The 15,580-nt window shown below is 47.1% G+C and overlaps 1 protein-coding gene across 1 annotated transcript; it reads left to right on the forward strand.

Moving 5' to 3' along the window:
• Positions 1-499: 499 nt before the first annotated feature.
• setdb2 (SET domain bifurcated histone lysine methyltransferase 2) lies at positions 500-15,096 on the forward strand. Its single transcript, XM_056301454.1, has 12 exons — positions 500-698; positions 3,602-3,715; positions 3,914-4,021; positions 4,359-4,537; positions 5,822-6,097; positions 6,319-6,647; positions 7,526-7,695; positions 9,267-9,532; positions 11,663-11,723; positions 11,909-12,072; positions 14,239-14,327; positions 14,920-15,096. Exons 1-12 carry the CDS (start codon positions 662-664, stop codon positions 15,089-15,091), a joined length of 1,965 nt encoding a protein of 654 aa, XP_056157429.1. The 5' UTR covers positions 500-661; the 3' UTR covers positions 15,092-15,096.
• The last annotated feature ends 484 nt before the right edge of the window (positions 15,097-15,580 follow it).

Below are 15,580 nucleotides of genomic sequence, written 5' to 3' on the forward strand. Positions count from 1 at the left end.
GCCCTTTGAAACTAGCCGCTGCGCTCTTATCTGCGTTTATCACGTCCAGCCGTCTGCAAAGCCTTCATTTTATTTTTTTTTTACTTCGGTGAAAGCTGAAAACACAATATCGGCCGAAAACACGTTGCCATTTCATGAGGCACGCCGGATTTGTTGTCATCTCATAACCCACATGTTAGAACTCCGCCCCCCCTCGCGCTACGGCGCGAGAAGTAGGGCCATTTTATTTAAAAAAAAAAGCGAAACAAAAAAAAACGCGCACAGGAGAACCCCCCCCCCCAAAAAAACCCACATATGTTTCAAATCATTGCCAGTAGTCTCGTAATATCCCGTCCGTTATTCGTGATGAATACAGTCTAATTACGTGCGGCGACCTCGCCGGGCAACGTGCGACAACTAGACCGGAAGTGGCAAGAGCGCGGTGAATTGTGGGTATTCCGCCGTCGCGTTGGGAGAGCGTCCGGCCGGATAAATCACGTTTCCAAATGGCGCAAACGAGCCAAACGTTTTGCTGTTTAAGCTTAGCGGGCGAAAGAGCCGTGCGTTGATGTCGCCACCCAGTTTTGCGTTGTTGGCGGTCTTTGGCAAATCGTTGCAACCCCCCCCCCCATGTGTCCCGTAAATCAGACAACTTAGCGGAAATTTAGCAGGCCGTCTTCTGATGGGAATGGATGAAACACTGGACGCACAGCTTGTTGGTAAGACGTGCATGACGTGGAATGCGATGCTGCTGCGTGCGTGTGTGCGTGCGTGTGACTTGTAGCCGGTTAGTGTATCACTGGGTAGTGGAAGTTATGCACTGGACTCACCTAGCCGCTCGCCACCCTTATGGCACCCTTTGGTTATTTCTAAGACTGAACACAGCCCTGACATCGTTCGAGCTTTTATTAAAGGGGGTTCCATTCATACGTTCTATTCCTGCAATGATTCTGTTCAGCGGGCATTTTTTGGCACTTGTCTTTCAAAGCCAGAGAGCCAGGGAAGTTATGTTGCTTTGTAATGGGGTAGTGTGGAGGAGCGGGTGTGGTTTCATGCCAGGAACGAGCACTTGCAGATGAGGTGTTTGCTTTGGGGATGTCTTTATGCAGGCTCGATAATCCAGGTAAGGAAAGAAACACAGGAAGTTGAATCAGTTCATCTGGACACAACGTTTATTTGGGAGAAACCTTTCGTTGCTCATCTAAGCGACCTCTTCAGTCTCAACTGACTACAGGTGTCCCCACCCTTAGAAACATTACAGTGGCGTAACGACCAAAAACAACTCTGTTTCTTATGCAAATTGCCGTGACCATTAACTAGAGTTTCAGTGACAACGTGTACAATTCGCAGAGGATTGGGGAACAGTTGCAATCACAGCATTGTAAAATGGTGACAGCTGTATCTTAGCCCCCCCCCCCACCCACCCAGTTCAGGGATGGTCGTTCCCTCTTCACATAGATGGCTTATTTGACTCCCATGTTCAAACCAGTGTTCCTCCCTATCAAGGATGGGCACATCCTCATCCTTGAAAGAGTGGCTACTGGCCTGTAGATAGACTGTTGAGTCCTGGCCTGATGTGTTAGCTCTCCTGTATTGTGTCTTCCTCTTGACCAGCGTCTGTTTGGTTTTCCCAATGTACAAGTCACAGCTATCCCCCCGGCACTTAACAGCGTACACTATATTGCTCTGTTTGCGTTGGGGGACCCGATCCTTGGGGTGCAGCGTGTTTTGGGGTTTGAAAGCAACTCAGACATGGTGTTTGGAAAGTATGCGTCTCAACTTTTCCGACACTCCTCCTACATACGGAATCACCTCTGGTTTATGCTTAGACAGCTGTCGTCCTTCTCCTCTCTTTGATCGGCTGGTGCACTGTTTGGGCGTCTTCCTGGCTTTGACAAATGCCCAGTTAGGATAATCACGCTTAGCCAGGGCCTGTTTAATGTGGGATTTCTCCCCTTCCCCGGCTGCTGTGTCGGTGGGGACGTTGTCAGCTCGGTGCTACAGCGTCCTGATGACTCCTAGTTTGTGCTCCAGTGGATGATGTGAGTCAAACCTTAAGTACTGAACAGTGCGTGTTGGTTTACGGTAAACATCAACAATCAAATGTCCCCCATCACCAATTGCAATTTCACAGTCTAAGAAGGCCAACCTGTTATGTTCCACATCCTCCCTGGTGAACGTCCTGTGGTTGTCCACAGTGTTAATGTGGTCGGTGAAATGTGGTACGTCCTGGGATTTAATTTTAACCCAGGTGTTAGCCACAAATCTGAACCAGTGGTTAGGTGGTGTCCCTGGATAGGACATCAGAGCCCTCTTTTCCACTTCCTCCACATACAAGTTGGCCACTATAGGTGAGACTGGGGAAACTTGCCTCGAGAATGTAGATGGAGAAATATAGAGAAGGTCAGAAGGAGTTACATTGTGTCTTTGTGGATTTAGAGAACGCATATGACAGGGTGACGAGAGGAGGTGTGGCATTATATGAGGAAGTCAGGAGTGGCAGAGAAGTATGTAAGAATGGTGCAGGATAGTGAAGCGTAGGTTGACCCACAACCTGCGGGTTGGGTGGGTTCGGGTAAGCTTACTAGAAAATATCACAGGTTCAGGCCTTGCAGTCGGTGTATTATGCTGGGCAAACAGCCCAAAAACAAAATGGTGCAAAACTGCTCACTTTGCTATAGCCTAAGCTAAATTTGGAGGCTTGCAGGTCGGGTCGGGTTTAGGTGGTTAACTTTTTTTTTCTTTTTTTTTTTTACTACTTTATATTTCCCTGTGGGTCAATTCTTTCTCTGCATTTAACCCATCCTAGCTGTGTAGCTAGGAGCTGTGAGCAGCTGCCATGCAGCACCTGGGGACCAACTCCAGTTCATCTTGTCAAGCCTCGGTCAGGGGCACAGACAGGAGTAGTAACCCTAACATGCATGTCTTTTTTTTTTAATTAACACATTTTAGTGGCTTGGCTCTCATAACGGGTCGGACGGGTGTGGGTATTAAAAAAAAAACCCTGACCCGTGCATCACTAGTGCAGGATATGTATGAGGGCAGTGTGACAGTAGTGAGGTATGCAGTAGGAATGGCGGATGGGTTCAAGGTGGAGGTGGGATTAGATCAAGGATCAGCTCTGAGCCCATCTTGATTGCAGTAGTGATGATGGATGAGATCAGGCAGGAGTCTCCGTGGACTATGATGTTTGCGGATGACACTGATCTGTAGCGAGAGTAGGGTGCAGGTGGAGGAGATCCTGGAGAGGTGGAGGTATGCACTGGAGGGAAGAGGAATGAAAGTATCTAGGAGCAAGATGGATGTGCCCTGCACATTGTTTTTAATGCCAATAAATTGAATTGAATATTGGGAGAAGGATGCTGAATATGGAGCTGCCAGGCAAGAGGAAAGGAGGAAGGCCGAAGAGGAGGTTTATGGCTGTGGTGAGGGAGGACATGCAGGTGGGTTGACGCGACAGAGGAAGATGCAGAGGACAGGAAGAAATGGAAACGGATGATCCGCTGTGGCGACCCCTAACGGGAGCAGCTGAAAGTAATAGTAGTAGTAGCAGTAGTGTGCAGGAATAAGTCTTTGATTGATGATTTGATGATAAAGATTTTCTCCTGGTGTGTTACCTCAGCTCAGGCAAAGGCGTTCTGGGCCGAGAGTGACGTAGATCACATTTTCGATGCGCTGTGTGAATACCTGAGCCACCTGAAATATGCCCTCCAGAACAACAGTGCTTCAGACAGAGGTAACCCAGAAAACACAGCTACGTCTCTGCCAACTTCTGTCTGCTTGTCTTATCTATTAAGTTTTCTGTTAAAACACTGTATGCCATATATGTATCGAGGCTGTATATCTCCTTTTCTGTTTGTCTTCCCACATACTACAACGGTTATTTATAGTCACACCAAGAAATGACATTATGTTTTTGTTCTCTTTGTACCAGAGTACGTCCAGGGGCTAAATATAATCAGATTATTGGAGTCTGCCCAAAGTACCCCGTCAACACCAGGCACGCCCTCTGACTCATTTGTCCAGGTGGTCGTTGGTTCAGGTAAATTCAGTAATGATTCATACTACAGCTGCACACGCACAAAGTTTATATTACAGAGTTTTGTTTTGTTTTTTTAAAGATGTGCAATAGCACTTTTAACCACCAGTAATGGGTTTGGCGCTAGTGAGCAAGAGCAAAAACAAGGGTTTGAAATGTTGCCATCATCCTTTTTTGAATAGGGCACTGTCATTATGGGAATTGAACTAGCATCCTGTTCCAAGTTAAAACTTCATTATCATGTGTATTGGAATACAATGAAATTCTTGTGCTCTGGTTCTCGCTGCCGTACGTTTTTCAAGTCACTCTCCTAAACCAGCCGGTTGGTCTTTCTGTTCAGAGGTGTTGTCGGACACCTCCGTGACTCAGCTACCGGCCCAGGAGACTGGGCCCTCCCTTCCCATCTCCCCCCTGCTGCCCAGTGGTCTAACAGACTCTCCGTCGCCTCCTGCTGTCAGGGAGGACTTCCTGGCTCCCCTTCCAATCAGGGATCACTACCAGGCCCACAACTGCACTATGGTAAAGACCGACACTGTATAATGGACCGAATTTCTAATAAGGAGACACACTCTCCCAATATGGCGGGTGTCTGAAACTTAAGTTATCTCCTCTCCATATCCTTTTGAACCTTGTAGCGCCGCATTATGTAATAACGCCGCATTATGTAATAATGTAATACATTTTCACATCATTATGTAATAACGCCACGTTTTTTTCAAATCAAGACATAAATTGTGGTGGTTTATTACATAATGCACCAAATTATTGCATTTTCTTCATAAAAAGGTGTAACATCCGCCTTTTGTAATAACCGGTGGAATATGTAACAACTTATTACAAAATGCGGATGTTACACTTTTTTATGAAGAAAATGTAATAATTTGGTGCATTATGCAATAAACCACCAAAATGTATGTCTTGATTTGAAAAAAACGTGGCGTTATTACATAATGATGTGAAAATGTATTACATTATTACATAATGCGGCGTTATTACATAATGCGGCGCTACAAACCTCATTACTGAAGTGGATTTAGTGGGATAGGGATGAGAAGAGTTACGTGTACTAGAAAGTTGCCATGTTTTGGTAAATTCAAGCCAAAGTTCATGACTAGAATCAAGCTTATTGTTTTCATTGTCGGCAAAAGATACTGACCGGCTAGTTTTTTTTTAAGAAGTAAGAAAGCTTGTCATGTTTAAATGCGAGATTAAAAAAAACCCCAAAAAAACAAACGTGTCACGGGGAGAGCAGGAACAGGACCCAGATGCGGACAGCAGAGACAGGCTGGGATAAAGCGAGGCTTTAATAAGAAAAGGTACTCATAGACTGAAGCAATAGGTAGAAAAAATACAGAAGGTGTGAAGCACCAGGCCAACATGAGCTGACGAGGCTCCCGTTTCACTATCATCCGACAAGGAGCCGGGGCAACCAGGGGGAAAATATACTGCTGGGGAGCCAATCAGGGAATGGGGGACAGGTGAGCAAGGCAGGGGGCAGGAACAGGAAATGGCACCAAAAAAAATGGCGAGCCTTTCAAAATAAAACCCGAAACAAAACGCAACCATGACAAAATGCATTTAAAGCATCTACACTTGACATTATTGTACACGTTATTGTACACGTTATTTAGTAAATATCACCGTCAACTCTACATCTTCACTGTCTGTGATAAAGATGGGTCTGTAATTGGCAGACTGCTCATACTGACGTGTTGCACATAATGACATAGACTCACTCTCTTCTCTACTGTTCCTTTCCTCCTCCCTCTTCTACACTCCTATCCTATCTGCTCTACTCCCCAGGCCTGTCTACCCAGCCTGCCCAAGTCCACCATACCTTTCTGGGGGCAGAACCCACTGAAGGTGCCCTTGCAGTGTGGTTTCCAGAGGCTGAGTGGCCAAGCTGTTTTATCTCCACTGTTGGGGGACCGGGATGAGGAGGCAGCGGAGGAGGCGGAGGGAGCATCAGACTTATGGCGACGGGACGTTGTTTACAAAGCTCCGTGTGGGCTGAGCCTCCTCAGCTATGATGATGTGATGCATTTCTTGTTGGCAACAAAGAGCTATAATATCATACAGGTAAGCTAGTAAGCATGAAATAGAATAGTGATCTAAAACCATGTCTTGTGGAGGGCATGGTCAAATATTTCTAAGACCTCTGATCAATTTCATGTTTTTCCATGACTGGAAAAAAAGTATAAATTTCTAGGTTTCCCCACACGTGGGAAGCCTGATGTTAGACTGCTTAACTCTAAAGTCAAAACATTTTTGATGTTACTGTTGTCATTTTTTTCTTACAGATGGACTTCTTCAGTTTCAACCCTGCCGTGTGTTTGGACACTCCCCAGCCGGCAGGGCCACGTGCTCCAGAACAGGATCTGAGCCGCGGTACCGAACCCACGCCAGTGGAGCTTTGTCCAGGGGAGGGTGGTGTGCGGCCAGAGGACTTCCGGTACCGCAAGGACCGCTGGCCGCATGGCTGCTTCCTGGGTCGTGGCCCGTCGCTTTTCGACGTCTGCTGTGACTGTACAGATGGATGTCTGAACACGAAGACCTGCCCCTGTGTTAACATGACCACCGGGGGACGCCACTATTCCCATCAGAGACTGACTGAGCCCATTTCCTCAGGGTAACTGTACTTACGTACTTTAAATGTGTTTCTCTCTAATGGACATCTATTCATTTCAAATGAGAATCAGTCAGTCTTGTCTATTGTTCTATCAGACTTAACTTGACATTTCGGCGTCCGGATGGCGTAGTGGTATATTATGTTCCTTACCAACACGGGGATCGCCAGTTCGAATCCCACCGTTACCTCCGGCTTGGTCGGGCGTCCCTACAGACACAATTGGCCGTGTCTACGGGTGGGAAGCCGGATGTGGGTATGTGTTCCGGTCGCTGCACTAGCGCCTCCTCTGGTCAGTCGGGGCGCCTGTTTGGGGGGGGACTGGGGGGAATAGCGTGATCCTTCCACACGCTACGTCCCCCTGGCGAAACGCCTCACTGTCAGGTGAAAAGAAGCGGCTGGCGACTCCACATGTATGGGAGGAGGCACGTGGTAGTTTGCAGCCCTCCCCGGATCGGCAGAGGGGATGAAGCAGCGATCGGGACGACTCGGAAGAGTGGGGTAATTGGCCGGGTATAATTGCGGAGAAAACATAAAGAATAAAATAAAATAAAATGGACATTTGTCTCTATATGTGCATTATTTTTGCATGCATAAATCCTGAATTTTAACATAAAGTACCAACCTCGTAAAGTTTTTACGCAAATATTACTCTTTACATTTCATGTTTTGAATTTTACTTTCAGGATTATTTTTGATTTTACCAATATAAAACTTTTCACTGTTTATTTTCATACATTTTATTTAATGTCCAAATGTCACAGTGAGCAACACATCAAGTCAAAAGGTAGAATCTGAATACATTAAACAATGCAATCATTCTTTTCATTTGTGTCTTGCCTGTGTGTGTGTGTGTGTGTGTGTGTGTGTGTGTGTGTCAGGCTGTATGAGTGCGGGCCCTGGTGTGGTTGTGACCGGGCTCTGTGTCAGAACCGTCTGGTCCAGAGAGGGATCAGAGTCCGGCTCCAAGTCTTTCAGACGTCCAACAAAGGCTGGGGTGTGCGATGCCGGGATTACTTGGATGCAGGCACGTTCGTGTGCACGTACGCAGGTAAAAAAGGAAGTTGACCCCTAGTGGACAGTTTAGAAAGGTCACAGAGATCAGCGCTGGTGAGACGACGACGGTAATTGACCTTTCGCAAAGTCCCGCCCCCCTTAGTTACTGTTGCTATGCCCGTCAAGCATTTCAGAACTATCCAGGAAGTAGCCGGAAAACACCGAAACATGAAGGAAGAAATCAGCGCATTGTGTGGGTAAAAGTAACCGTAATAACACGTTAGCTGTATTAGCTATCAATAATAGCTAGTAGCAAGCTTAGCTTGGAGCAGGCAGGTATTTTTGTTGGTTTTGGATGGGTTAAGCTGGCCATGGGGTCTGCTATACTGCGACATCTATTGCCCACATTGCGCTTCTTGCGTTCTGGGTTTCGGGAAGGGAAAGAAAATGACACCCCCTCCAAACTTTTCAGATATCTCGTATCCGATTTGCAGATCCCATAGGCACACCGTTTCAGCATTTTGCTGTGTGTTTGAAAGCTTGGCGGACCGTTGCTAAGGTAGGATTGGACAAGCACCGTTCTGGGGCGGCACTTCGCGAAAGGTCAATTGTTGATCCATGTTGATTTAGAAACTGGATCACTAGAAAAGGACAGGTTCGACTGCAGAAAAATATTACAGAACTCTTAAATTTCACTCAGAACAGGATATATGTGATTTACCACATGAGTGACTGCAGGACCAAACTCTCCTGACTGGAACAGAGGAAACCAGACTGACCGTGGCAAGTGTAATCAGTAAGGTCAGTTGGAGGAGTGTGTAGATGTAGGGTTGTATGGTGCAGAAACACAAAGCAGACATCAAGCAAAAACCAAAGGGTGTCTCGGGGAGGAGAGCACCAGCGCAACTGAGCTCTGAGAGGCTTTTTGAAGAAGCGCTGGCACACGGGGCCGCGGCTGTCGCCAGTGTTGCCGATTACACCGCCGCGCCCACCTCCAGTACCTGTGGAGACAAGCTAAGCCACAGGCAGACCAGGGCGGAGATGGTCGTAACAGCGCCTAAAAATCAGAAATAGTTCACAGTTTCGACAAGGACACAGTCGATGTAAACTGGTGTCTGAACTGCTGCTTGTTGCACATACACACGCAGCAGTGCACAAACCTGCAAAAGATTGCACCTAAAAACATTACAATGTGAAAGATTATTGTGTACGTCGTGATATTTAAAGAATAAATGTAAAAATGGTTATTATATTTATCAGAATTGGCTAATCGTAACTGATGTTTCGGTGAGTGGCAAGCTTTTGTTTTCCCGGTCTCCTGGCATCATTATACCACTTTTGGCATCGTGGGGCTGTTCTGGTGACACGCTCGCCACTACCTCCCTCCCGTGCCCGCGTCACCTCAGGGAGACCAGGTGGATTCCTGCTGCTCCGGCAGATGGCGTGCTGGCGTACTTTCGCTTCACACACGAGCAGATCCGTTTCCTCCGCGGTAAACCGTTCGTTTCTCCAACGTGCCGAATCCACCTTTTAAATAGGGCCCAGAGACTTCTTCACATGTCCATTGTGACACTGGGTTCAACATTGGTGATGAACTGACATGTGTTGCTCCCACCCCTTTCACAGGATTGGTCCTCTGGAGAAACCAGGGTCCGGAGAAGGTTCCTCTTGCCAAGCGGCAGAGGACGGAGCAGTTGTCAGACGACGAGGTGGAGGTGGTCACCGAATGGCTGGCTCTGCCCATAGTGGAGGGGCAAAGCAACCTAATTGAGCCATCGCCGCCCACGTCTTCACCCACCTCCCCCCCACTTCATGTTCCTGTAATTCAGAGACCAGTGGACTCTCCCCAGAACTCCCACAACTCTGAGCAACACCAGGACGAAGCAGATGAGGTCAGTGACTGTCCTGGATCCAAACTGTTCAGTCTACAGTCTGAAATTTTTGGCTGGACTGGACCAGTGGGCCAGCCCTACAAACACGAATGTCGCTGACTGACTGATCATGTTTGACACGATTGAGCCGCTGAATCAGGTGACCAACAATGTCACTGAAGTTCCATGATGGGTCGGCCGATCGCCGAGAGGCACGAGGGAGAGCGTACAGTTAAAGCAGCCCAAATAACAATCACTCTTATAAAACACTCACTGGCAAATTCACAGAAGGATTGCGCGGCTTTTGCGGATACTAAACCTGCAAAAATAAGACAAAAAGAAACCATGTAACCCCCCCCCATTTTCCCCCATTTTCTCCCTAATTTGTATCTGGCCAATTACCCCGCTCTTTTTTGAGCCATCCCGTTCGCTGTTCCACCCCCTCTCTGCTGATCCGGGGACAACCCGACCAACCAGAGGAGGCGCTAGTGCAGTCACCAGGACACATACCCACATCCGACTTCCCACCCGCAGACACGGCCAATGGTGTCTGTAGGGACGCCCGACCAAGCCGGAGGTAACACGGGGATTCGACCCGGTGATCCTGCGTTGGTAGGCAACGGAATAGACCACTACGCTACCCGGCCGCCCCCAGAAACCATGTAATTCTCAAAGCACCCGCAAAAGGCGAAATGCATTGCCAGCAAATAGCGTTTGGCGCTCCGATGCCATTTCCACATTTTCACATTACGTAATATGCACACATTTGGTTCAAAATTGGCCCCTTTCTGTGCAAATGTACCTCATTGCAAAACCTAAGGCTAATAGCTGCATACAGTTAGAGTGAAAATTATTGGGCTCTTCGGAGAGTTGGTGGTAACTGATGCCCAGACATTCCAGTGATCATGGCAGCTGTGATTGTAGCCAGGCGAAGGCATCATCATGCCAGGTGTGCTCATGAGTGGATATTTCGCAGGACAATATCACTTATTGATTTTTTTAGCTGTGTTCGGCCAATTACTCTGCTCATCCGAGCTGTCCCAGTCGCTGCTCCACCCCCTCTGCTGATCCCAGGAGGGCTGCAGACTACCACATGCCTCCTCCAATACACGTGGAGTCACCAGCTGCTTCTTTTCACCTGACAGTGGGGAGTTTCGCCAGGGGGATGTCAGGTGTGGGAGGATCACGCTATTACCCCCAGTTCCCCCTCCCCCTCAAACCGGCGCCCCGACCAACCAGAGGAGGCGCTACCTGGACACCCTCACGTATTGATATATCTGAGACTGTAATACGCAAATACAGGTTGCCATGTCAACCAGTTCTTGCTGTACTTGTTGATATTGAACCTGCTGACTGTGTTCTTGGCGCAAAGCCACCATTTATACTTTGCCTCATGCGTCAGATGCAAAACAAGGGCAAATTGCACTTGGCTGCAAAACGTGATGGGTGTGTTTGCGCTGTAATGTCATTCGTGTAATATCTTTTGTAAATTGGATCTTGAGATGGGGCAGATAGCAGTTGCAAGTGATGCACAATTCATGGTGCTATCAGCAGCTGCAATTCGTTCGCCTGTTAATACAAAGTGAGTCTTTAGAAAAACAAGAAAAATCCGTAGATAGAAACATAAAAGAGGTGAAGTTAATAGATCATTAGAGTAGGTATATTTAAAATTAAATTCTCTTTCAAATCAAATGTCCCAAGATGTGTGGAAAGTATTGTTCTTGCAACTGCACGTATAGCCTTTTTTTTTAAGTGAACGTAGTTTAACCATGTCATGTGATATGCTACTTCAGTACACTTAAACAACAAACTTTACTGGGACCACTACAGAAAATGGCAGATGAACATTTTCTGGGTGCTGCACGGTGGCTGCCCACTGCTCTGAGCGGCCCAGCTAGGATGGGTTAAATGCGGAGTGTAATTTCCCTACGCAGATCAATAAAGTGTCTCAAAATCACGATGCAGGCCATTTTATTTCTCCACATGTATCGAAGGAGGCATGTGGTAGTCCGAATCGGCAGAGCGGGTGGAGCAGAGACTGGGACGCCTCAGAGCGGTTCTGGGACACCTCCCTCTTGTCATCTCCCTCAGATTTTACCATCAGTCTGAACTCCAGTTTGTTCATGTTTGTTTTTTTTTTCTTGCTGTCAGGTGCAGACCCAGGTAAAGACAGGACTGGTGGAACGCCGTGATCCAGAGTCCTCATCACTCGGTAGGGTTTCTTTTCATAGGTCAATAACTGTTCGAATTTTGTACTTTATTGTTTTGAAATCGCCAGGATGAAGGATATCTCTTGTGAATGACTGCAGCCCTGAGAGCCGCAGCGCCGACACGCTCGTCTCTAATCAGGCGGACGTGCTCTGATCGGTTGAATGTTTCCCCTCTTTCTCTGTGTAGACGGGTCAGTCGATCAATGGAGAGAGCAGAAAAGGCTGGTTACCAGGAAGACGGTGCTGAAGGAGGACAAAAGTGACACGGCGAAGACAGAAACGAAGACGTGGGCGGAGGACATGTGCTACCTGGACGCCAGCAGACAGGGAAACGTGGGCCGTTTTATTAATGTAGGTTTTCCTGATGTAGAGGAGCGTAGCCTCAGGTCTCCCGGTGGTTTTCGAACTATTATCCCAAAGCGTAATTCTTTTAGCGAGGAAGAGTCTTAAATGTACTGACCATCGACAGAGTTCAAATTACAATTCTGAGGGTGATCACATCTATGATGGTACTGAGAACTGCGTTGGTGTTTTGACATCTGTAAAGCTGAGCGATCCGTTTAAAATGAGCGAGTCACTAGTGCTGTCGCGTCAACACCTTCGCCACCACCAGACGGAAAAAACATCGCTGAACTTGAGTTTTAGTTGCTGATTTTGTACCATCTGTTGATGAAGGCCTTCTACCAGCTTGTTCTGCCATAGCTGCTTGTTGGTCACAACCTCCCTTCTTTTTCCTCATTTGGCTTTCACAATTAAGCTGTAAATGCTGGGCGTTCGGGTAGCGTAGCGGTCTATTCCGTTGCCTACCAACACAGGGATCGCCGGTTCAAATCCCCCGTGTTACCTCTGGCTTGGTCGGGTGTCCCTATAGACACAATTTGCCGTGTCTGCGGGTGGGAAGCCGGATGCGGGTGTGTCCTGGTCGCTGCACTAGCACCTCCTCTGGTCGGTCGGGGTGCCTGTTCAGGGGGGGGTAGTGCGATCATCAGTGACGTGCGGTGAGGTTCGTGGCTGGCGAGGCACTGACTTTTTCAGAGTCAAGATTTTCAAATATATGAACCCAATATAGTAGCTTCAATTCACCATTCATTTGGCAGCTTGCACATTGACTACTGCTTGTGTTTCATATCTCATCAGCACTCTTTACACACACATAAGTAAGGTACATATCTGGACAAGGAGCGGCTCAGAGAAAGTAATTCCACAATTACTATTACTATTTTCTATATCGTGTAGTTTTTATCTGTTGTTGCTTTTTGTATTTGTTTATCTTTGTACAGTGTCCTCGGGTGTCCAGAAAGGCGCTTATAAATAACATTTATTATTATTATTACTACTATTAGTATTTAATTAATTACATACTCATTCAATACAAATAAAAGGATGTACTGCAGTGTATGCATGGGCTTTCCTCTGCTTGAAAATGAAGTCCATTCTCCTGTCCTTCTGGACAAAAGTCTCCGTGACTTTGCTGTAAACGTCCTCCTTATCTTCGTTTAGTTTTACAAGTCTTTCCGTCCTGTAAACCCGTGGGCTCACGCATACGCCCCCCTTCAGCGAGGCAGAGGTGCTGGCTGCCTCATCTCTTTGCTTTTTCGGTGCGGTTTTATGTAAGATCAGCAAGACTATATATGTCATACACACACATGAAATACATAAAACTATTTTGAGGAAAGTGAGGACATATAATAAAACATGACATTGGGGACAAACAGTGAGAAAGCGAAAGGCACGCGCTCAACCCAGTTTGTGGGGGATTGCGCAATCCGAGGTGAGGCCCCGCTCCTCGCTGCCTCAACTCGCGTATCTCCCCTCTAATTGAACAGGGAATATGCAAATTCAGCGATTTCGATAATAAAAATGATTTAAATTATTGGAATTGTACATCGATTACATTTATAGCACAGATCAGTAGACAAATATTCATATTTATTTTATTTTATCATCATTTGTTTTTTCTTTTCATGATGAAAGGTGAGGCAGAGCCTCACCTGCCTCCCCTGACCGCACGTCCCTGGCGATCATCCCACACATTATGGCCCCCATGGTGAAACTCCTCACTGTCGGGTGAAAAGAAGCGGCTGGCGACTCCACATGTATCGGAGGAGGCATGTGGTAGTCTGCAGCCCTCCCCAGATCGGCAGAGGGGGGTTGGGGCAGCGACCGGGACGGCTCGGAAGAGTGGGGTAATTGGCCAAGTACAATTGGGGAGAAAATCTGGGGGGAAAAAAAGATGTAAATGCTGTGCTTTATATAATTTTTTTCCCGGGAAAGTCCAACCAGACGGTAACCATGGCAATTAGCAACTAGAAAGGTGTTCATGATTTGAATATATTTGTGGAGTAGGTATTGCCTTAAGTGTACCTGATACACCAGTAGTTCACAGTTCTAAGTTTTCAGATGAAATTGATAGGTACAAATGGTTGACATGATGTTTGGAGACAAAACGGCTGGAGACACGTTGATGTGCCAGCTCATGACCTCAGAATGACCTTCTGACCCTGTCTGTCTGTACAGCACAGCTGTGAGCCCAACCTGTTTGTACAGAACGTCTTCACCGACTGTCATGACCCCGCTTTCCCTGTAGTCGCCTTCTTCACCAGCAGGTCAGTCCGTCCGCTGTCAGCTGTCACCTTTGACCTCTCCTTAACCTTGTGCAGATAAGATAAGATAAGCAGGAGTCAGTGAGGAGTAGTTCATTTTGTACGTAGTACTTAATTACAGTATAAAAACACAGCAGTCTGCAGGAGCTCGGGCAACCAGATCCCCACATGAAGAAGGTAAATATCCCAAATCAGACCAGCAGTAGTACAGAAATGTTGACCTTTGTTGTGTAGTTACCCTTGAGACTGGTGTTAACAGGGTTCGGTAAATGTTTTCTCACTTCCCTGTGTGATGTGTGAGCGTGCTTAGCACAACGTGCTGCAGTAACCACATCTTAATTTGATTTAATAGTTCATATACCTCTCCCTGAGCTAGTAGGATGCTCATTTTAACTCTATGTTGAAGTGATGCAAAAGACAATTAAAACAACACCAACATACAGATTGGTGCGCGAGTTAATGTAGAAATGGACCTTTATTGTAAGACAAAAACCGGGGGAGAAATCAGGAAGTAGTACACTCAGCTAGCTACACACGTCATAGCCAGACTTCCCAGGATCGATATATTGTTCCTAATCATTTCTCTCACTTGTAGAGCGGTGAAGGCCGGGACAGAGCTGACCTGGAACTACTGTCCTGACCCAGAAAGTACCTCCGGACAGGAAGTGCCATGTCACTGTGGGAGTGACCACTGCGGAGGACGCTTAGTTTTAGAGGAGAAAATTTGCAACGTGTGTGAAGAAAAGGAAAATGTCATGAGTGTGTGAGACTTTCAAGGGACAGAAGTGTGTGTGTGTGTGTGTGTGTGTGTGTGTGTGTGTGTGTGTGTGTGTGTGTGTGTGTGTGTGTGTTACCTTGGTCAATGCACTGTTAGTGGGCAGAAGAAGTGCTTCAAAGACCAAATGAAGACCACACTGAAAAGATGCCAGATCAACCCCTCTCTTTGGAGGAACTTCACTCCCCGTGAGACGTGAGAGCGCCAGATGGTGCGGCAGGAGGCAAGTATATGGAAAACCAGTGCGCACACGACGCTGTGTAGCAAAGCATGCGAAGAGGCATGCTCGCAAAGCTACCCCCCCCCCCCAGCACCACTTCTACATGCCCGGCCTGCAACCGCAACTGTGCATCCAGGATCGGATTATTCAGCCTCCAAAGGACTCACAAATAGGAGAAGATGGTCATCATCGGATACGATGGACAACCAGCAGGCAAGCAAGTATGTGTGTGTGTGTGTGTGTGTGTGTGTGTGTGTGTGT

This window comes from Lampris incognitus, chromosome 21 (genome assembly GCF_029633865.1).
Source record: "Lampris incognitus isolate fLamInc1 chromosome 21, fLamInc1.hap2, whole genome shotgun sequence".
In the NCBI taxonomy this organism is placed as follows: domain Eukaryota; kingdom Metazoa; phylum Chordata; class Actinopteri; order Lampriformes; family Lampridae; genus Lampris; species Lampris incognitus.

Bases quoted from the DNA above. Each gene is read 5' to 3' on its own strand.
- setdb2 (XM_056301454.1), top strand. From the start codon at position 662: ATGGGAATGGATGAAACACTGGACGCACAGCTTGTTG. The intron at 6,098-6,318 runs GTAAGCTAGTAA...TTTTTCTTACAG, and splicing joins AGAGCTATAATATCATACAG to ATGGACTTCTTCAGTTTCAA. The intron at 7,696-9,266 runs GTAAAAAAGGAA...CCCCTTTCACAG, and splicing joins GTTCGTGTGCACGTACGCAG to GATTGGTCCTCTGGAGAAAC.